This window comes from Ictalurus furcatus, chromosome 7 (genome assembly GCF_023375685.1).
Source record: "Ictalurus furcatus strain D&B chromosome 7, Billie_1.0, whole genome shotgun sequence".
Classification (NCBI taxonomy): domain Eukaryota; kingdom Metazoa; phylum Chordata; class Actinopteri; order Siluriformes; family Ictaluridae; genus Ictalurus; species Ictalurus furcatus.
Window position 1 is genome coordinate 13,579,345 of NC_071261.1, and position 20,914 is coordinate 13,600,258.

The 20,914-nt window shown below is 44.0% G+C and overlaps 3 protein-coding genes across 4 annotated transcripts; 2 read left to right on the forward strand and 1 right to left on the reverse strand.

Annotated features, from left to right (window-relative positions):
• Nucleotides 1-525: 525 nt before the first annotated feature.
• Nucleotides 526-3,856, forward strand: pex19 (peroxisomal biogenesis factor 19). Its single transcript, XM_053628678.1, has 8 exons — nucleotides 526-629; nucleotides 1,227-1,309; nucleotides 1,410-1,572; nucleotides 1,662-1,747; nucleotides 1,926-2,099; nucleotides 2,452-2,610; nucleotides 2,791-2,835; nucleotides 2,973-3,856. The coding sequence occupies exons 1-8, from the start codon at nucleotides 569-571 to the stop codon at nucleotides 3,048-3,050; spliced, it is 849 nt and encodes a 282-aa protein (XP_053484653.1). The 5' UTR covers nucleotides 526-568; the 3' UTR covers nucleotides 3,051-3,856.
• Nucleotides 3,857-4,538: 682 nt separating this feature from the next.
• copa (COPI coat complex subunit alpha) lies at nucleotides 4,539-17,512 on the forward strand. The gene is made up of 29 exons (XM_053628677.1): nucleotides 4,539-4,738; nucleotides 6,730-6,843; nucleotides 6,942-7,015; nucleotides 7,122-7,202; nucleotides 7,577-7,653; nucleotides 7,764-7,873; nucleotides 10,155-10,264; nucleotides 10,740-10,839; nucleotides 11,055-11,273; nucleotides 11,426-11,576; nucleotides 12,010-12,076; nucleotides 12,168-12,243; nucleotides 12,370-12,452; nucleotides 12,599-12,824; nucleotides 12,944-13,082; nucleotides 13,280-13,442; nucleotides 13,540-13,686; nucleotides 13,762-13,951; nucleotides 14,055-14,150; nucleotides 14,261-14,349; nucleotides 14,560-14,683; nucleotides 14,782-14,871; nucleotides 14,989-15,095; nucleotides 15,207-15,356; nucleotides 15,463-15,807; nucleotides 16,219-16,329; nucleotides 16,519-16,680; nucleotides 16,831-17,025; nucleotides 17,211-17,512. The coding sequence occupies exons 1-29, from the start codon at nucleotides 4,699-4,701 to the stop codon at nucleotides 17,268-17,270; spliced, it is 3,696 nt and encodes a 1,231-aa protein (XP_053484652.1). The 5' UTR covers nucleotides 4,539-4,698; the 3' UTR covers nucleotides 17,271-17,512.
• apoda.1 (apolipoprotein Da, duplicate 1) lies at nucleotides 17,411-20,696 on the reverse strand. Of its 2 annotated transcripts, none has more exons than XM_053628681.1 (5): nucleotides 20,544-20,696; nucleotides 19,921-20,048; nucleotides 19,595-19,716; nucleotides 19,434-19,519; nucleotides 17,411-19,265 (listed from the first exon to the last, which is right to left on the reverse strand). In XM_053628681.1, exons 2-5 carry the CDS (start codon nucleotides 20,041-20,043, stop codon nucleotides 19,000-19,002), a joined length of 597 nt encoding a protein of 198 aa, XP_053484656.1. In that variant the 5' UTR covers nucleotides 20,044-20,048; nucleotides 20,544-20,696; the 3' UTR covers nucleotides 17,411-18,999. The 2 variants fall into 2 exon arrangements, with proteins under 2 accessions (XP_053484656.1, XP_053484654.1); XM_053628679.1 differs by having other exon boundaries at nucleotides 19,921-20,058; nucleotides 20,544-20,695.
• Between the last annotated feature and the right edge of the window lie 218 nt (nucleotides 20,697-20,914).

Genomic DNA, 20,914 nt, shown 5'->3' on the forward strand with positions numbered 1-20,914 from the left:
GCACTTGTATGGAGCTAATGACTGAGGCCACAAAATATGGTAAATGTATATATTTTTATAATTTAGTGTACAAAATAATTGTAAAAGAATAAACTGTGGAAACATGAAAGTGTAAATGCTTAATTCCAGAATATTCATATTATCTTTATTTTCATAATTTTATCCATTATTTTATAAGAAACAAAACATAACATTGGTTTAAAAATATATAAATAAATAATCAGCTACATTATTATTTTTTGGTGTGTGTGTAATTACTAGAATTAGAGATTAAATGATTCACGACTCTAAAAAGAATAGGGTGAGCCTAATTCTAATCTAGAATCTAATCTAACTAATCTAGCTCGTTTTTTCCCACTGCTTTTACTGATACGTTTAGAAGTTCAATTTATTTCTATATTATATTATAAAGAAGAGGCGACGATTAAAACAGACGATGCTATTTTAATTCCGATACACAGAAATCCATCGCTGTCATTGACTAGTCAACTAGCTAGGGGGTCGACTCGAGTCACGTGACATCTACGTCATCTTTCCGCGACACCCCAGCTTGTCACTGCAGTGCGAGATGGCGTCGCAATCTGAAAACTCAGCTGCAGCAGACGCAGAACTGGATGAATTATTGGACAGTAAGATTTGCGATTCCAGATGAAGTGTTTTTACAGCTCAGAGCAAATAAAGCGGGCGAGCTGACACCTCCACAGCTAAAGAGCGGGTTAGAAACAACACAAACAGTAACTACAGGGAGAAAGGGAGAACTTGTGCACCAAGACTTTCATTACAATCACGAGGAAATATGTGTTCTCCCTTTATATGGTATTTTGTACTTCTCTAAAGTGTAAACGACAATCTAGATAACTGCATTGTTTAGATTCCTTGATTAACACTTTTCTTAAATTCGTTATTTATTGCAAACGCACGTTAAGCAGATAAAGGCAACTCTTTTCTGTCCTTACATTGGAAGTCACACTTTATCGTTTATTATTATATATTATTATTATTATATTATTATTATAGGATATGAATCCTCAAATAATAATAAAAAGCTATTAGAACCGGTGTCACTTTGTGGTACATACAGTGTGTTGATCTACTGCCTATAAGATAAAAATCTGGAAGGTTGTGTTTAAAACTTTAGCGGTTCCTCTCAGTTTGATATTTATCGTTAGGTTCTGTCATCACTTCACGATAAGTGTTCTCTCTCTCTCTCTCTCTCTCTCTCCCAGGTGCACTGGATGACTTTGAGAAGACGAATGTTCCTCGTGCTCCTCCTGAAGCCCCCAGTGCAGAAGCGAAGACAGGGCAGAAGGTGACCATTAAATTTTTTTTTATTTTAAGCTGACAAATAATCATAACATGCGATCAGCACCTTCATGTCTTAATATGTGTATGTGTGTGTGTGTCTGTAGCCGCCTCTGCTGGAGGACAGTCAGTTCTTCGAGTCTCTGTTTGAAGGAGAGATGGCTCACCAGGCGAGGGAGGAGTGGGAGAGAGCGATGGCTGAGCTCGCACAGGAAGAACCCGAGCTGATTCAGCAGTTCCACAAACTGTCCGAGGCCGCCGGGAAAGTGGGTACGTCAGCGTAACCTACAATACTCAGTACAGTTATGGATATTATCATCACGCAGACATTTTGATGTTATGAACGTGATGATGTGCAGGTACTGATGCAGTGTCTCAGCAAGAGTTTGCTTCCTGCCTCAAAGACACACTGAGCGGTTTGGCCAAAAACGCAGATAATCTGCAGGTAAAAAAAACACGCAGAGCACCAACAGCAGTGATTTCACCTGGAATGAATAATAATAATTCCGACTTAAATTGAAAACTCATTATATTCACTATGCTTTAAGAATCCATTTCTCACTGCACAAAATAAACATTTGTCCTCTGCACGTGTGTGTGTGTGTGTGTGTGTGTTTTACCAGACCACCGGATTGGCCGGGGAGGATCTGGCTAAAACGTTAGAAGGGCTGGGATTGGATGAGAACAGTGAAGGGGGCGGGGATGACGGAAATATCCTCCCCATCATGCAGTCCATCATGCAGAATCTTCTGTCCAAAGACGTGCTGTATCCATCACTCAAGGAGATCACAGAGAAGGTGAGTTTCACACTGAGTCAAGGTCAGGGAAGGGGTCAAGGGCAGGAAGAGAGTGTAAGAGGGGGAGCTATGTGTCACTCTTGAGCATATATCACGATTAGAGCATTAGAATGTGGCTTGTGAGAATATCTGTCCACAAGCTCCGTCTCATTCCCTCAGACCCTGCCCACTCCTCAGGCCCCATCAGGCTCCGTCTCCATCCACAATCTGACTTTTCTGTCCCTTTCTTGAGCTCTAAACTTATGATGATCTCAGCACATTCCTGCTCTGTTTATTCTCTTCGTATGTGTCGTTTATTTGATGTAAAATGTCTGACTGCGTCTTTGTTCCTGCTGTCCCCGGTGTCCGGCAGTACCCTGAATGGTTGGACAGTAACAGACAGTCGCTCTCAGCTGAGGACGTCCAGCGGTACGAGCAGCAGCACAGGATCATGGGAGAAATTTGCAGCCAGTTTGAGAGAGACGGAGACACAGAGAGCAGCTTTGAGAACATTCTGGAGCTCATGCAGAAGGTACAGAAACGTTCATTCCCCGTGTCCCAGTCCGACTGATAGAGGAGGCTGTTAACACTCTGTGTGTGTGTGTATATGTGTCTATATATATATATATATGTATGTGTGTGTGTGTGTGTGTGTGTGTGTGTGTGTATATATATATATAATATAAATATAACGATGTGTCTTTTCACCCAGCTGCAGGATTTGGGTCACCCGCCGAAGGAGCTGGCCGGAGAAGCAGTGAGTGTCTTTAAATATCTGTTTGGCTGTTCTAGAACAGTTCTAGATTCCAAACTACATTCTCTTAGTCTCTGATCTGTGTTAGTGTGTGCACACACACTTGAGCGCATGTCTTTCTGCCCTGTGTTTTCCATCAGCCCCCTGGTCTGAACTTTGACCCGGAGTCTCTTCATCTTCCTGGAGCAGCAGGGGGGGAGCAGTGCTCAATCATGTGACCTCAGAGAGGCGGACATGTTAGCAGTATAACGATGATATAATGTTGAGAGAGAGTGTGTGTGTGTGTGTGTGTGTGTGTGTGTGTGTGTGTGTGGATGGACGGACGGACGGACGGACGGACGGACAGACAGACAGACTATTTAACATGAAATACTGCCTTTAATTAAACAGAATAATAATTCACCCCACATTAGTCGGTTTACACAATAAAATCGGTTAACACCTTTTAGCTAACGTTAGTGTTACTTCTCTAGCAGTAGCAGATGTTTGCTAACTTTAGCTAAACTACTGTTGTGTAATTAAATACAAGTACTTTATCCAGGTAACATCCACTATTTTATGCTAATCAGTACACAGAGCTGAAAAAGCACCTTGCGATGATGATCGGCTGATTAAATTTATTAGAAGCTCCTCCGACTTTGATGGAGGTACACCAGTCAATATTGTGCTGTAATGGATATATTAAAAAACAAAAAAAATCTGATCATTATTCCATCTAATGGTTTTATATACATAATTATTGGGAATATTGTGTGATTTTTACAACACTAAGAGTGAAGCCATTTAAATGCAGGTGTGTGAGTGTGAGAGAGAGAGTGTGAGAGTGATATTCTATTCCTTTAAATGTTGATAAAATGTGATTTATTCCTCAGTGATGTTTAGAACGTTTAGAATAATTAAAAGTGGCATGTGTTTGTGAAGCTCCTTGTCTCATCTCTAGCTGCACATACACCATGCTGTACCATTGTTTATCTTCTTGTCCTGCTCCATCTCTCCGGCGTGTGTGTGTGACTGACTCTGTGTTCAGTTTGAGTTCATGTTCAGTTTATTATCACTTACAAAATATCCAATTTGGGTGAGTGGGCGAGTCTGAGATGCTTTTCTGCTCACCGCGGATGTAAAGGTTATTTGGTTTATTCTGGCGGCCTCCTCTGACCATTTCTTATCAGCGAGGCGTTTCCAGCTGCAGAAGAAAGGGTGGCAGTAATTTTTCCATTAACGCAAATAAAATAATATTATTTGTGCTGTAATAACTAGACTAACACTACAAGTAAAGCTGTGTGTAATTTTTTTTTATAGTCACTACTTTCTTTGAAAGGGTGCCAATAATTCTGCAGTCGGCCATATATGCCTATAAATTTGTAAAATGGAAAATGAAAAGCATACTAATGACTTTATGAGCTTAATTTATCATGATGCACAACAATACACAAAAATAACGTGTGTACATTTGTACAGTTACCAAAAAAAAAGTACCTCGTTCTAAAATGTATCTAAAAGCTTTGAGACAAAGATTTCAAGAGTTAGGAGTATTATTGATTAAATAAAACACATAACACTTGCTAAATTCACTTTTCTGAATGTCTTTGCTAACGCTTTGCTAGCGGAACGGTTCTTGTGTCTGCGCATGCGCACCAGTTCCTCAACAGCTACGTGGAGATTTCTCCGTCATGTTTTGAACACACACAAAAAACTTTATTTCACCCCGCACCGGAAACATTATATTTCGGTAGACGTGTCAGCTGAGGAAGTACAGGAGTTCCGGGATTCATTACTGGAATATTCATTACTGGAATCACTCCTGCACACGAGTTCTCTTTAGATTGGATTTTTGGATTTTTGGATTAGACACTCAGAAACGCGGAGATGTTAACCAAATTCGAGACCAAGTCGGCCCGAGTGAAAGGTAACACAGAGCTAGCAAACAGAACTAGCTGGAGTTAGCATGCTAGCTACAGCTCATTCAGCTTGTGTTCTTTAATCATTTTATTTTATGTTAGATTTGCTTTAAATATGCGTGTGTTAGGAATATGAATACGTGCTTTAAAACATTTATAAAGTAAAAAATGTGGCCTGTTTTGGTTAGATGTAGTTCATTAGTCGTAACTAGCTGTCATTAGGATTTAACGGCAGTAACTCAGCTGTAATGCGTTTTAAAAACGTGTTATTGGTTAATAGTAATGCTGCAAGTAATTATAAGTAAAACTGTAGTGTTAATTATTAAATCTTCATCCTCAATCCTTTATAAAAGTCATGTCTGCATTATGCATTATTAATATCACACATTAACGCAGTCAAATAACAACGTGTCCGGGAAAATGTTTGTGACATTTCTGTACAGAAAGTTTAAATAAATCTCCTCATCCAACCCTTTATATAAGAACATAAACACCCGTGACATGATTTACATTTAATAAACATTGACTAATAAAACTACGACTGCGCATGTGCGGTAGAAATGAATATAAATAGTAGGGATGCACCGAATGTTCGGCAACCGAAATTATTCGGCCGGAAATAGCAAAAAAAAAAAAAAAAAAAAAAAAAAAAGCACTTTCGGTGTTCGGCCGAATAAATTTGACCGCACAATGACGTGTTTGATGACGCGACAAAATAGGCTAGCAACCAGAGTGAGACGCGCAAATGTCACGACCTCCATGAGGGGGCGCGCGTGCACGAGCTACGTGCTCTTCGGATGTTTAGTGTGGACACATGCGTTTGTTTTGTTTCTGTTCCGGAGCATGTTTCTGTCACGTCGCGAGACGTAAGGGAGTAGAGTATGGAAGCAAGTAAAGACATATTTATTTAAGGACAGACAGACAAATCGTAATCCAAAAAACTTAGTCAAGACAGGCAAAGGATTACTGGGCTATCGGCAAACAGGCATTAATGGGGCAAAGCAGGAATCAGAGTCGCGGTCACAGAAAACAGGGTCAAAACAAGAAACATGAACTAGTACTATGGACTAGGAGCGGAAAAACCAGCAGGGACTAAATTAACTAATTTATAGTTTAAACTAAATCTATCAAGGAACATAACATTAACAACATATCTAACTATATCTACTATAATACTCCGCGAGGTGTACAGGGACGCAAGCGGTATATATCCCCAATATAATCAGCCGTATAGAATTGAACAGAACCATTTTTTGCACTTTTTAATGCACTTTTTGTTGTAGGCTACAGAGTGTTACATTCTTTCAGCAGTCAGTTATAGGCCTAACATAGGCTATTCAAGGGGAGTTCAAAGATGACCACATCAAAATATTTTTATTTTAGTCATTTATTTATTTAAAGTTATATTGTGCCTTGTTGGTAGCCTGTGCCTGCTGGAATGAAAAAAAATGTTCAGTGTTAAATAAATATTTTGAAATAGTAGTTTTTGTAATTGATTTTTTTTCTTTGAAAAGAAAGACAAAATGGTAAAAAGCACATTTTGACTATTTAATTAATGCAATGGTGAAAAAAATGGCAAAATATATGGAAAAAACTTTCGGCTTTCGGACAAGTTTTTCATTGTATTCAGCTTCAGCCAAGAATTTTCATTTAGGTTCATCCCAAAAAAATAGTTATTTCGATGTTTCTGCTAACTATACTGGTACTGTAACACTTTAATTTCCCTCTCAGAGATTAAACCTGTTTGTTTTCTTTTTTTAGATTAATTAAATGTTGGCATAAATATCACAGTTCCAGTCTGTTTGTAAGTGTTTAAAATGTTTTTTAATTAATGAAAAGATATGACCGTATCTCGGACAGTGTGCTGTGATGAAATGTAGCGTGTTGTAGCAGTGAGCAATCAACGTAACACAATGAAACGTAAGTGGCGGCCAACAAAAAAAATCTTGAGGATGAATGATCAGCCCAGATAAATCCAGATGTGTGTGTGTCTCATCAGGGCTGAGTTTCCACCCGAAGCGGCCGTGGATCCTGGCCAGTCTGCACAATGGCGTCATCCAGCTGTGGGATTATCGCATGTGTACCCTCATTGACAAGTTTGACGAACATGACGGTTAGACACGTCCACCGTTTTCATCTCTCGGTGCTCTGTGTGTGTGTTTATAGTCTAATGAGTGAGTGTGTGTGTGTGTGTGTGTGTGTGTTGGACAGGTCCGGTGAGAGGGATCGACTTCCACAAGCAGCAGCCTCTGTTTGTCTCGGGTGGAGACGATTATAAAATCAAGGTCTAACATCAGTGTCCTGATTCTACTGCAGTGTAACAGCCAGGATTTATCACAGAGAGAGAGGGAGTAAACCTGTGTGTGTGTGTGTGTGTGTGTGTGTGTGTAGGTGTGGAACTATAAGCTCCGTCGCTGTCTCTTCACTCTGCTTGGACACCTGGACTACATCCGCACCACATTCTTCCACCATGTGAGTCCTCACTCACTTTCACACACACATGGATGCAGAGAGACAACCACCTGGAGATGTAGGTGTATATAGAGGTACAGATAGACCGGTGGATTGACAGGCACGTACACACACAGTCAGACAGCTAGACAGACAGATAGATGGCCAAATAATCAGTTGACAAGATTGACAGACAGCTTGACAGACGGCTCGATGGCTAAAAGGATGGCTAGACAGACAGAAGGATGGCGAGATAGACACAAAGATTTAGAGAAAGACACTTTCTGCTAATCAGACAGACTTTATTCATACTTTAAGAGAAGCTGCAAACAGATTTTCTATTGATGATGTAATGATGAATGGACTAACCCCCCCCCCCCTCTCTCCGTGGACAGGAGTACCCGTGGATCCTGAGTGCTTCAGATGATCAGACCATCCGTCTGTGGAACTGGCAGTCCAGGACATGTGTCTGGTGTGTGTGTGTGTGTGTGTGTGTGTGTGTGTGTGTGTACATACGTACGTACAAGTTTATTCACAGAGCAGCTGGTTAATATAGTCTCTCTGTTTCTTTCTCCCCCTCAGTGTCCTGACAGGTCATAACCACTACGTGATGTGTGCTCAGTTCCACTCGTCGGAGGACCTGGTGGTGTCGGCCAGTCTGGATCAGACCGTGCGGGTGTGGGATATCTCCGGTGAGGAGGAGTGGGAAAGCTGCTGAGGGGGGAGGGGGTGGATGGATGGATGGATGGATGGATGGATGGAGGGAGGGAGGGAGAGGAGGAGAGGAGAAGAAAGGGAGTAGATGAATGTAAAGGTGAGATCTCTGTGGGCTCTGTTTTGAAACACCTCTCTCAAGTCGAGTGTTATTAACTCAGTCCTGCGTTATGATGTTGAATTTGTTCCTCCACATCTCTGAGGTTCTCCATCAGCTCTACTGAATCTTCCCTTCACTTTTTTCTGTAATGGTTTGTTCCACTTTGACAGATACAGATTAGATAAGATGGACAGATCCCCACTACTGTTCAGGAATGGTCTGGTCCGGTGTCATCAGAGCACATTATATAGAGTCAGACCCCACCCTGTGATCATAAATGGTCCAGATTCTCAACCCCCCTCCCCCCCCAGAGCCATAATGGTTTGGTCCTACATCATGTACATTAGATTTAATCTGAACAAGTGGAGAGGTGAATTCAGCATCATAACACCAGTGCGGTCTGGATTAATAACACAACAGACATTCTGTGGTGTCTGTGTGTCTGAGAGGTGTTTCTGTCTTTCTGCATGTTTATAACCTGATCATCACTCATAATATTCATCTGCTCATTATTAATCCTCCATTTTAACCTGGTCTAACACGCACACACACACACAGAGCATGTCCCTTTCCTCTATTGAGCTTCAGCTTTGTAAGCACTGTTTAAAACCCAAACAGTAAGCAGTAAGTGTCTTTATGTAGAAACAGAAGTGGACTTGACGTTAGTGCTCATGTGCATGTGTACAGATCAGTGATCTGGATTAATAAATCATTAATTACTTACTAATCACTTAGTAACTAGCTACTGCTCTGTAAAAGTAATAAATAAAATGAGATTAAATAAAGTGTTATTGCACTGAGAGTCGCAACATCCCTTACACACTCATATCAGCGTCTGATGCGCAATAATAATAATAATTTATTATTATTAATAATGATGATAATGATAATGATCGGAATGATTGACTCGTTCCACCATGAGCCACGTCTTTGATGTTAATCGCACTAAACGCATGACCACGCTTACCCATGTGTCCTTTAGTGCATGTGCACGCTAATGCTCACTCTGTACACCTGTCCTGCCCCACCAGAGCACAGTTTACATTTCTGCCCCCTACACCTCCTCCCCATCGCCCCACCCAAATACCCCCACCATCCATTCATCCACCCCATCCCCCATCTCAGCGCTGTCCCACTCCCCTGACGGAAACATCTGCCCCTACACATCAGTTCCTGCTGCATCTCCTTCATTGGGCTTTTTTTACACACACACACTGCACCTTTCTGAGGGCACGTCGACTCTGTCAATAAATCACTAGTTCATTATCAATCCACACACTTCATTACTACTTAGTGTACTAGAACATCAGGTGTTTTAAGGCTCTGTCCCTAATTCCAAAGCTCAGCACTAGTTATTGTACATACTGCAGCGTTGGCCATTGTAAGGCTTTGTCCCAAATGCCAGAATTTGAATTTTAAATGGTCAAATGAATCACTTGCTACATCATCCATTTTATGCTTGTGTTCCAAATGCCAGAGTTGTTCACTAGTTATTGTACTGTACTTGAATTTATGATTAGTTTGGATTTTTTTAGGGCTCTGTCCCAAATCTCAGAGATTCAAGATCACTTGTAAAGAGGGAACTAAGTAGTTATTAACCCTGCGTTTGGGACATGGCCTCTGCTTGCTTCCCCTAACCCCCCCCCTGATTCTGAGATTTGATTTTAAGTCAGTACTGTTGATTTTCTCCTCATTAGCCAATCACAATACGCAGAGTCTTCTCCTCATTTACATATGACTCCATTTCTGTATTAATCTGGAGAAACACTTCGACACAGAGTCCGTCTTCAGAAATCAAAACTCCAGAGACAGGAAATGAAGCAAAAGGAAGTGTAAATGATGATTATTATTTTTTTAAATAATCATTAATAAGTATTCTTTTTTTTTCTTTTTTTTGCTGATGTCTGAACTGGGTTGAGAATCAGATTGTGTGCTTTGTGTATGTCAGAATCTGTGTGTGTGTGTTTGTGTGTGTGTATAGAAGCCCAACAAACACGGTGTGTGTGTGTGTGTGTGTATATAGATGTAATCAGTTATAACATTGCTCCTCTCTCTCCTCCTCTGTACTGTGTGTGTGTGTGTGTGTGTGTGTGTGTGTGTGTGTGTGTGTGTCTCGGTCGTATCGTGTAAACGGGTCGGATTGTAAATGTCGGTTCCAGGTTTGAGGAAGAAGAACCTGTCTCCAGGCGCCGTGGAAACAGATGTGCGTGGCATCACCGGGGTGGATCTTTTCGGAGCGTCGGACGCTGTGGTTAAACACGTGCTGGAGGTCAGAATGATTGCATCATCATCTTCATCATGATGATGTTCTTGGTGGTGGGGTGTAACTCTACTGAGCTGAAACTAGAACTGTTCATACTTTCTGTGGTTCCTGTGTACATTTGAGTAAATAAACAGACCTCTAAACTAATGGTTTAGTCCTGCATGTATAAAGTAGATCTGATGTACAGGGGCGTTAATGTCCTGTATTGCCCTTCATGATCTTTTCACCTGTACCTGTTAAAGTGGGAGGAGTTTCTCTGCAGGGGGCAGGGCAGCAGTGGTGAAATTCCCCCCCCCCCCCCAATGACACAAGGGTTCTTTTGCAGCAAACGACAAATTATCTCCTGTCTCCATTTTTTTGTTTAACATTGAACGTACGTTTTAAACATCAGTGGCTTGTGTAACTTTATACAGTCAAATTAATGCTCAGGCCCCACCCACTGATGATAACATCGTGATTAATTTTGATCTTTTGCCCTCAGGGTCACGATCGAGGGGTGAACTGGGCAGCGTTCCATCCCAGCATGCCTCTGATCGTGAGCGGAGCTGACGACCGGCAGGTGAAGATATGGAGGATGAATGGTAAGCATGTGTCCATGCATAGAGTCTATGTTACGTGTTTGTATGAATGTAGCGGCCTCTGGGGTTTGGGATGGGGCAGTGAGACTGTATCCATATGCAGGTACGTGGCCTACGTAGGCAGCCTCCTCCTGATTGCCGCATAGCCGGATGGTTTGATATTTGTGTTTGAATGTGTTGGAGTGTATCCGAGTGGCACTGCTCTTGTTGTTGTTTAGAGTCGAAGGCGTGGGAGCTGGACACCTGTAGGGGGCACTACAACAACGTGTCCTGCGCTGTCTTCCACCCGCGCCAGGAGCTCATCCTGTCCAACTCTGAGGATAAGAGCATCCGAGTGTGGGACATGTCCAAGAGGACAGGCGTCCAGACCTTCCGCAGGGACCACGACCGCTTCTGGGTGCTTGGAGCTCATCCCAACCTCAACCTGTTCGCTGCTGGTGTGTCTCTCTCTCACACGCTCAAACACACACACACTTTAATACAGCAGAAGAAAATCCATTTTTTATTGATATTCACACTACACTAATAAGGCAATCAGAGCAGGATGTGTGTAACATTTACATTAACGTGTGTGTGTGTGTGTGTTCAGGTCATGACAGCGGGATGTTGGTGTTTAAGTTGGAGCGTGAGCGTCCTGCCTATGCTGTGTACGGGAACATGCTGTACTATGTCAAGGACCGCTTCCTGCGTCAGCTTGACTTCAACAGCAGCAAAGACACGGCTGTCATGCAGCTACGGAGGTGTGTGTGCATGATTAGCCCTTCAAGAACTTCTTTTTAGCATCGAACAAATGACCAACATCTCTACACCTTCATCAGGATCTATAAATATTCATGAATATGCAAATGTGGGAATACCCTCACACCATCCTGATATCGCTATTAGACTTTTATTAGTCGCTTTAATTTACAAACTTGGCTAGCTTAGCGGTTAGCTACCTGTTAGTCAGCTAGCTATCAGAGTTCTTCTCTCGCTCCTATATTTCACCGTTACCATGACAACCGTCATGCGTTCAATCACGGACCTAAGCTACACTAGCCTTTCTGAGTATTGTGTCCTTGTCCTGAGATGTGATCGATTTAGTGACATCATGAAGTTGATTTATGCAAAGCTCCGCCCCCTAACCTCCATCCGAAAAGTGTTTCGTTATTTAAATTTGGGTTCTATTCACAGCGGCTCCAAGTTTCCCGTCTTCAGCATGTCGTACAATCCTGCGGAGAATGCTGTGCTGCTGTGTACGGTAAGTCTTTACACGAGAAGTGCTTATTTGATCATTCTGAACACACACTCTCACACACACTCTCGCACGCTCACACTCTTGTGTTTTTCAGAGAGCCACTAATCTGGAGAACAGCACGTATGATCTGTACTCAATCCCTCGAGAGAGCGACGCGCAGAACCCTGATGGTGAGTACTGATCCCACACACAAACGCACACACTCCATTACTCACTGCAGTTAAACTCAGGTTCTAAGCGGTGTGTGTGTGTGTGTGTGTGTGTGTGTGTGTGTGTGTGTGTGTGTGTGTGTGTAGCTCCAGAGGGAAAGCGCTCATCAGGACTCACAGCAGTATGGGTGGCCCGGAATCGCTTCGCCGTGTTGGACCGCATGCACTCGGTGAGAACACGTCACACACTTCCTGTTCGTGCCTTCTCTGCATCACAGACTTCCTGTTCACGTGTGTGTATGTATGTATGTATGTATGTATGTATGTGTGTGTTTTTTTTTATATATATATATATATAATCTATCTCTGTCCACAGCTGCTGATAAAGAACCTGAAGAATGAGATCGTGAAGAAGGTACAGGTTCCGAGCTGTGAGGAGATCTTCTACGCAGGGACGGGTTCTCTGCTTCTGAGGGATGCAGACGGAGTCACGCTGTTCGATGTGCAGCAGAAACGCTCACTCGCTACCGTCAAAATCGCCAAAGTCAAATACGTGGTGTGGAGCGCGGACACCAGCCACGTCGCGCTGCTGGCCAAACACGGTACTGCGCTGATATCAGTGCTTCCTACTCTTACTGTGTATGTTATATATTTATGTTGAGAATTTACATCGTTTATATATTAATGATAATAACAATAAAACACTCAACTGTCTCTACAGCCATCATGATCTGCAACAGGAAGTTAGAGAGTCTGTGTAACATCCACGAGAACATCCGCGTGAAGAGCGGCGCATGGGATGAGAGCGGCGTGTTTATTTACACCACCTCCAACCACATCAAATACGCCCTCACCTCAGGGTGACGCCCTCACCTACCTCTCTCTCACGTGACACTACACAAAAATACACCTCTATGTAACACTAACGAAGTACAGTGTGGAATAAATGTCACCTCTAGGAATAATACTAATGATAATAATACTCAGAATAATGTTTAAAAATAAGGATTATTTGTGTATTTAAATGTAATATCTCCCCCTCCCCCCCACTCCAAAGTGATCATGGTATAATCCGCACCCTGGACCTGCCCATCTACGTGACGCGTGTGAGGGGGAACAGTGTGTACTGTCTGGATCGGGAGTGCAGACCTCGCGTCCTCAACATCGACCCGACCGAGTACCGCTTCAAACTCGCACTCGTTAACCGCAAATATGATGAGGTAAGTCTAGAGAGCAGGGCGTATGTTTTGGGACACGCCCACAATGAGGAGTTTATGAGAGAGAAATGTAGATAACATGTTACCCATAATTCCTCAGGTGCTGCACATGGTGCGTAACGCTAAGCTGGTGGGTCAGTCCATCATTGCGTACCTGCAGAAGAAGGGCTACCCGGAGGTGGCGCTACACTTCGTCAAGGATGAGAAAACCCGCTTCAGTCTGGCGCTGGAGTGCGGAAACATCGAGGTGGGTGTGTCGCGTCACCCTTCTGAAGGTCACTGAGGTCACACACGTGCTGACAGTTCCTTCTTCGTGCTGCAGGTGGCGCTGGAGGCGGCCAAGGCTCTGGACGAGCGGAGCTGTTGGGAGCGTCTGGGTGAGGCGGCTCTTCTGCAGGGTCATCACCAGGTGGTGGAGATGTGCTACCAGAGAACCAAGAACTTCGACAAGCTCACCTTCCTCTACCTGATCACTGGGAACCTGGCCAAGCTCCGCAAGATGATGAAGATCGGTGAGGCTATCTAGGAAGTCTGGGAAGAGTACGAGTGGAGGTTAGCAATATGCGCTTTGTCTGTAACGTGTGTGTGTGTGTGTGTGTGTGTGTGTGTGTATAGCTGAGATCAGGAAGGACATGAGTGGACATTATCAGGGTGCTCTGTATCTGGGGGACGTCAGTGAGAGAGTGCGCATCCTCAAGAACTGTGGACAGAGTAAGTACACACACTCTCTCCCTCTCTTTAATACAGCACATGCTTTACACACTTGTTTACTCGGGTGCACTTTTGTGTTTCTTGCTATAACTCCTGGCGTGTATGTGTAGAGTCTCTGGCGTACCTGACTGCAGCAACACACGGCATGGACGAGGAGGCCGAGGCGCTCAAAGAGACCTTCGACCTCGAGAAGGAGATGGTAAACGTTATTTTACGGCGGTCTGGTAGCATCCGAGCGAAGTGATTCTGAATCGACTCAGTGAATCAAACATGCCATAGTAAATTAATAAAAGAATCAGTTTCACTCATGACTCAGCAAACAGGATAATAGATGAAATAATAATAGTGAAATAGAGATAATAGTGAAAGTACACTTAATAATGCTGTCTAATGGTGTATATGTGTGTAGATCCCCGAAGTAGACCCGAACGCTGAGCTGCTGCAGCCTCCTCCTCCAATCAACCCTCTGGACACCAACTGGCCCCTGCTCACCGTCTCTAAGGGCTTCTTCGAGGGAGTCATTGCCGCTAAAGGTCAGTTCAGGTCACTTCTTCTGTGGTTGTAGTTTCCCGGTGTTCTGTTAGCGACGTGCTAACATTGGGGTACGTGTCTGGAATTGCTCCTGTTGCAGGAAAAGCAGGTCAGATGGCGGCCGATCTGGACATGGATGCTCCTGGAGGAGAAGGATGGGGTGAAGATGCAGAGCTCCACTTAGACGATGGTCAGTCACACACACACACACACACACACACACACAGTATTTGTACTGAGCAAATGTTGTGGGTTGTAGTCTATGTTGTAGCTTTCGTGTAGTTGATTTGTCCTCATCGTGCTGCAGATGGGTTTATGGACGCTCAGGAGGGTCTGGGTGAGGAAGGAGCTCTGGGGAAGGATGAAGGAGGAGGATGGGAAGTGGAGGAGGATCTGGACCTTCCACCTGAACTGGTCAGTACACACACACACTGCTTCACACTCATCAGCCATTAATTTGTACTTTTTTGTTGTTGAACTGATCATTTGCAAATGTATTTGATTGATGCATGTTTGGACCAATAGGATTTGCCAACTGGTGCTGGGGGTGGTGCTGAAGGAGAAGGCTTCTTTGTCCCGCCAACTAAAGGTACTAGCCCTGCCCAGATGTGGTGTAACAACTCTCAGTTGCCAGTTGATCACATCCTTGCTGGATCCTTCGAGACAGCCATGAGGGTAAAGGCTTTAATTAATGTAAATGTTTCTAACTTCTCATTATGACACCCTTCCCAAACCATCACTGAGAACGCTCTCTTTCCCTCTCTGACCCCGTCCCTTGCAGCTGCTGCACGATCAGGTGGGTGTGGTCCACTTTGAGCCCTTGAAACCCCTCTTCCTGCAGGCGTTCTCGCGGGGGCGCGTGTCCTACGTGGGGCTTCCATCTCTGCCCTGTCTCTTCTCCCACCCTCTGAGGGACGGGGGTACGAACGAGGGCAGGAGGCAGAGAGACGGGCAGAAGGGCGGAGTCCCGGCAGTGGGGCTGCACCTGCGTGACCTCATCGCCCGCCTGCAGCAATGCTACCAGATGACCACCTCGGGGCGCTTCGACGAGGCTGTCGACAAGTTCAGGAGCATCCTGCTGTCTGTCCCCCTGCTGGTGCTCGATAACAAACAGGAGATCGCTGAGGTAACACCCTAATCCTACAGCCGAACCCCTAATCCTACACCCCTACACCCTAATCCTGCTATCCGTCCCCCTGCTGGTGCTCGATAACAAACAGGAGATTGATGAGGTAACGCCCTACACCCTAACCCCTAATCCTACACCCCTACACCCTAATCCTGCTGTCCATCCCCCTCCTGGTGCTCAATAACAAACAGGAGATTGCTGAGGTAACGCCCTACACCCTAATCCTACATCCTAACCCCTACACACATCTGTACACTCCTACACCATATCCCTTACACTCTAAACCCATATCCCCTTGTTTCCTAATTAATCCTTAATCCCTAACTCTTACACTCATGTGAGCAGTCCTGTCTCATTGTGTGTGTGTGTGTGTGTGTGTGTGTGTGTGTGTGTGTGTGTGTGTTTCAGGCCCAGCAGTTGATCACTATCTGTAAAGAGTACATTGTGGGTCTCACCATGGAGACGGAGAGGAAGAAGCTTCCTAAAGACACACTGGAGCAACAGAAGAGGCAGTGTGAGGTACTGATGATGTCATAACCATTGGATGATTAATCCCCGCTCAGCCACCCTACTTTTCCCTCATTGTAGCTGAAGTGAGATCAGTGTGTGGTTTATAAAAGTCAAATATTTCAGAAGAATAGTGATGGTGCTCTGACGTGTGTGTGTGTGTGTGTGTGTGTGTGTGTGTGTGTGTGTGTGTGTGTGTAGATGGCGGCGTACTTCACACACTGTAACCTGCAGCCGGTCCACATGGTATTGGTGTTACGCACCGCGCTCAATCTCTTCTTCAAACTGAAGAACTTTAAGACAGCCGCAGGGTTCGCACGCCGCCTGCTCGAGCTCGGACCCAAACCCGAGGTAGCACAGCAGGTGAGGCCTGGTTGTCATGACGACTACCCGTTGCGTCCTACACCCTGTTTAACACTACCAGTAGAGAGAGAGAGAGAGAGATTGTTCGTTGTGAAGCTCGCTCTACCACTGATTTGGGACGCAGCCTCATGTGACCTGGTTCTCTTTCAGACGCGTAAGATCCTGGCAGCGTGCGAGAAAAACCTGACCGACGCCCACCAGCTCAACTACGACCCACACAACCCCTTCGACCTGTGTGCCGCCTCCTTCATCCCGCTGTACAGAGGACGCCCTGTGGAGAAGTGCCCTCTGTCCGGGGCCTGCTACTGCCCCACCTACAAAGGGCAAGTGTGCAGGGTCACACAGGTCAGTCTCTCTCACTCACTCACACACACACACACACACACACACACACACACACGCGCGTTCTTTCTTTTTGGAGTCTGACGTAAAGGTGTTAAAGAAGGTGGGTTTGTTCAGAGTTGTGAGCTCTGATTATTTTATCAGAGTCTGCAGTGATGTCACTTTGTGTGTCCTGTCTCTCTCTTCAGGTGACTGAGATCGGTAAGGATGTGATCGGACTGCGTGTGAGTCCTCTGCAGTTCCGCTGAAGAAGCAACACACACACCTACCTATAGATAAAGAATGAAATCAAACTCTATATAGATAATAAAATCTTACAGTGTAGTGAAACTAAAGGCTTCTCGTTATCATGTGTGTATTGTGTTTCTGCTCACTTAATGTTACACACACACACACACACACACACACACACACACACACACACACACACACTATATGTTTAACCCCTGAAAAACTTAAATAAACTCTTCCAAGCTGTGTGCTGTTCTCATTTCCTGTCCCCAGTCCTCTCAGTGACTCACTGGGTTTCTTCACATCAGGGTTACTCGTTTAACTGTGATTAAAATATATATTTTTTAAATGCAGCCAACAGTAACATCATTCTGTTCATTTAGAAAGTGAAGATTTCACTGATGTGTGAATTCCAGCCGCAATTACACAAAAAAATAACAGTACTTGTAATGTTGCAAACTTTTTCTGGTTTAGAAGAACGATCCGTTTGGTCGCTGAAAGAGTCGACTCTTCTGGGGAGCCGAGTCAAATAACCTGACTCACTGAAAAGATTCAGATTCTGATCAGCTACAGTTCTCCGAGTGGCCACACGGGGACGGAGTACAGGAGACACACTGAGAGCATGATGGTGGTTTAGGAAATTTATTTTCGTGTTTCTCGTTTCATACAGGATCAGTGAGTTAGAAAGCGCATGCATCACGTGACTCAGTTAACTATAAACACTAAGTATCAGAAACACACACAGTGCAAGTAATGTAGATGAGGATTTGACTCTCACTGTCAAGGTTCTATCATGATTGTAGTTCTAGATTCATCATTGTGCAGGTTGTGTAATTTCACATCATGGTGTCTGGCCTATGCATGTTGGTTCTAGAGTTCTAGAAACCTCTGTTCAAAGGTTCTAGATCACAGGAAAATTTTTACATCTTCAGGACACGGGTTCTAGCGTCCTGAGGTAGCACGGTTTTAGAGTTCAGATGGCAGTTACAGAATCCTCATTCTAAAGTAACTTCTAGAATCTTTTGCTGGTACTAGCAACATTCTAGAATTCTCGTACTCTCAGAGCCACATTTCCAGCATTCAGGTAACAATCGGACCCTTCAGGGTTTCCAGTGCAAGAGGTTCTAGAATCCTCACTGGGAGTCTGGCTGGCTCTAGCACCCTCAGAGAGCACGGTTCTAGAATTCTACAATACCCAGTGCAAATGTTCCCCGATTCAGACTGCAATCACAGGATCCTAACGTCTCCTGGGGAATCTGGTTCCAGCATTTAGGTTAGGTTAGGTTCTAGAATCCTCATAGCCAAAGTTCTGGAATTCAGATCACGGTTATAGAATTTATATATAGAATATAGAGTTCTCCAGACTACAAAGGTTCTAGGATGTTTACTGAGGATCTAATTTGAGCATCCTCAATTCTAGAATACTACAATCCTCACAGTAAAAGTTCTAAAATTCATATTGCAGTGTAAAGGAAGTTCTAGAGTCTTTTTTGTGAATTCTCTGGAATTCTAAAATGTTTCTGTGCGAAAGAGAGTCTGGTTCTAACTTCCTCAGACAGCACAGTGCTGGAAATATGCAATCTAGAATGTGCAGGTTTTAGATTCTAACCGCTGTTTGACAAGTGTGATTGTAGAAGCCTGTGTGTGTGTGGTTCCACTATGAGCTGAATTTGTGCAGAAGAAATGATATGTAATAAACAGAACAACTCTAATGATCAGGACCAAGGGAACTTGAGCGAGGGCGCACTACAGAGAGGACTGAAACACAGCCCGGTTCCACACGGTTCTGCCGCAGTCCTCCTGTGAGCTGGCGATCATGCGGCTCACGTCGATGCGGTTCTCCATGAAAATGGCTTTAGCACGCTGAATGGTGGACTCGGGCAGAGTGCGGTCGCGGCCCAATATCCAAGCAAAGTCCACGTGGAAGATCCTGAGAACGTCCGTGCACGAGTACACCACGGCCGAGCTGACATAATCCGTGGAGAGAATCCAGTACGGAGTGTAGGGGAGAACTGCAGCACCACACACACACACACACACACACACAGACAGTTACTGAGGATCTGGCAACCTCCCTGTCTCTCCTGTCTTGAGTTAATATTTGTGGTTGTAGAATCATTACAAAGGTTCTAGAGTTCTAGTATCTTTATTGTAAAGGCTCAGTTATGTGTGTGTGTTACCGTATGAAAAGCTGATGCCCAGTTTAGCTGGGTTCCTCTGGTCTTCAACAACAGCAGTTCCTTCAATCCTCCTCACTTCACCTTTTCTACATCAGAAAAATGTGAAAACATTAATTTAATTGTCTTTTTTACATTTTTGACCCCCGCCCCGCCCCACCTACAGAATCTCGGAGCTCTGTACGAGAGCCGACCCCTCAGATGTCAGCGTGAAGTTCGTCTCAATACATCTCCCCTTCTCAAACTGTGCCGGGAGTTTCGCCACCTCGAACCAGCGTCCCATAAACTACACACACACACACACACACACACACACACACACACACACACACACACACACACACACACACACACACACACACACACACACACACACACACACACACACACACACACACACACACACACACACACACACACACAGAGAGAGTGAGGTGTGTTAGATTAGGTGGACTCGGTGCCAGTGAAGGTGTGAAAGTGAACTCGGTACCCGTTTGAGGTTGAAGGCAGGCTGAGTGCTCGGTTCGGGACACGCCCCCCAGTGAGGCACCTGAGCGTCCACGACGGCCAACAAAGCGACCAATGAGAGCGCAAAACACACCTGTACATCCATCACACCTGTAACACACTTACACACACACCTGGCGTCAGATAGAACGCACCGTACCCACGAGGTTCAGGTTCAGACGGATATTACGTCACTACAGAAGACGACGTCTTAACGTAGATGAATATAGTCAAATTAATTTAAACAATATAACATTTGATTCGGAAAAATTTAAAATAAAAATATTACATATATTTGGGTTCAAGATGTTTTCACTTACTAAGATATCATTTTTGCAGTGTAAAATACTACTACTACTACTACTACTACTACTACTACTACTACTACTAATAATAATAATAATAATAATAATAATAGAGAATGCTTAGACAAGAGAAATCCACATTTAAACACACTCTGAAATGCGACACTTTGAATAAAAGATCAATGTAAACACAATATATTTATAAATCTGTGTACTTTAGAACAGATTCACTTCAGTAAATCTTTACACTTCATTAGAAAGCAGTTTATTTTCATAAAAATGTTGGAATTTTGGTGATTACCTGCAGCTGATAGAAGACTCTCTCTCTCTCTCTGTGTTATCAGGACTGGGAGAAGAACCTCACCATCCCTCCGTCACACCACTCGAGACAAACCCGTGATGAACGAGAGGCCGTGTGCGCTTTATTAACAACACGGTGCAGAAAATTACCCAAATTCCAGTCAGGAGTTTCCCACACACATACCTCCCAGAGCTCTTCACTCAAAAACTAAACTATGAAACTTTTATTTTTGTATCCTTTTATTCGATTTTTTATGGCAAAAATTTTGACCTTCTCCAATTTTCTCCAAATTCTTCACACCATGTGTTAGGGAGGTCGAGACATAAACAGGATTGTACGTAGTTCCTATCATATCCTATCAAAGCTGAGAT

Bases quoted from the DNA above. Each gene is read 5' to 3' on its own strand.
- pex19 (XM_053628678.1), top strand. From the start codon at position 569: ATGGCGTCGCAATCTGAAAACTCAGCTGCAGCAGACGCAGAACTGGAT. The intron at 2,100-2,451 runs GTGAGTTTCACA...GGTGTCCGGCAG, and splicing joins TCAAGGAGATCACAGAGAAG to TACCCTGAATGGTTGGACAG. The intron at 2,611-2,790 runs GTACAGAAACGT...CTTTTCACCCAG, and splicing joins TTCTGGAGCTCATGCAGAAG to CTGCAGGATTTGGGTCACCC.
- copa (XM_053628677.1), top strand. From the start codon at position 4,699: ATGTTAACCAAATTCGAGACCAAGTCGGCCCGAGTGAAAG. The intron at 10,265-10,739 runs GTCAGAATGATT...TTTTGCCCTCAG, and splicing joins TGGTTAAACACGTGCTGGAG to GGTCACGATCGAGGGGTGAA. The intron at 14,872-14,988 runs GTCAGTCACACA...ATCGTGCTGCAG, and splicing joins AGAGCTCCACTTAGACGATG to ATGGGTTTATGGACGCTCAG.
- apoda.1 (XM_053628681.1), bottom strand. From the start codon at position 20,043: ATGGATGTACAGGTGTGTTTTGCGCTCTCATTGGTCGCTTTGTTGGCC. The intron at 19,520-19,594 runs GTAGGTGGGGCG...TTTCTGATGTAG, and splicing joins GTACAGAGCTCCGAGATTCT to AAAAGGTGAAGTGAGGAGGA. The intron at 19,266-19,433 runs GTAACACACACA...GTGGTGCTGCAG, and splicing joins GGGCATCAGCTTTTCATACG to TTCTCCCCTACACTCCGTAC.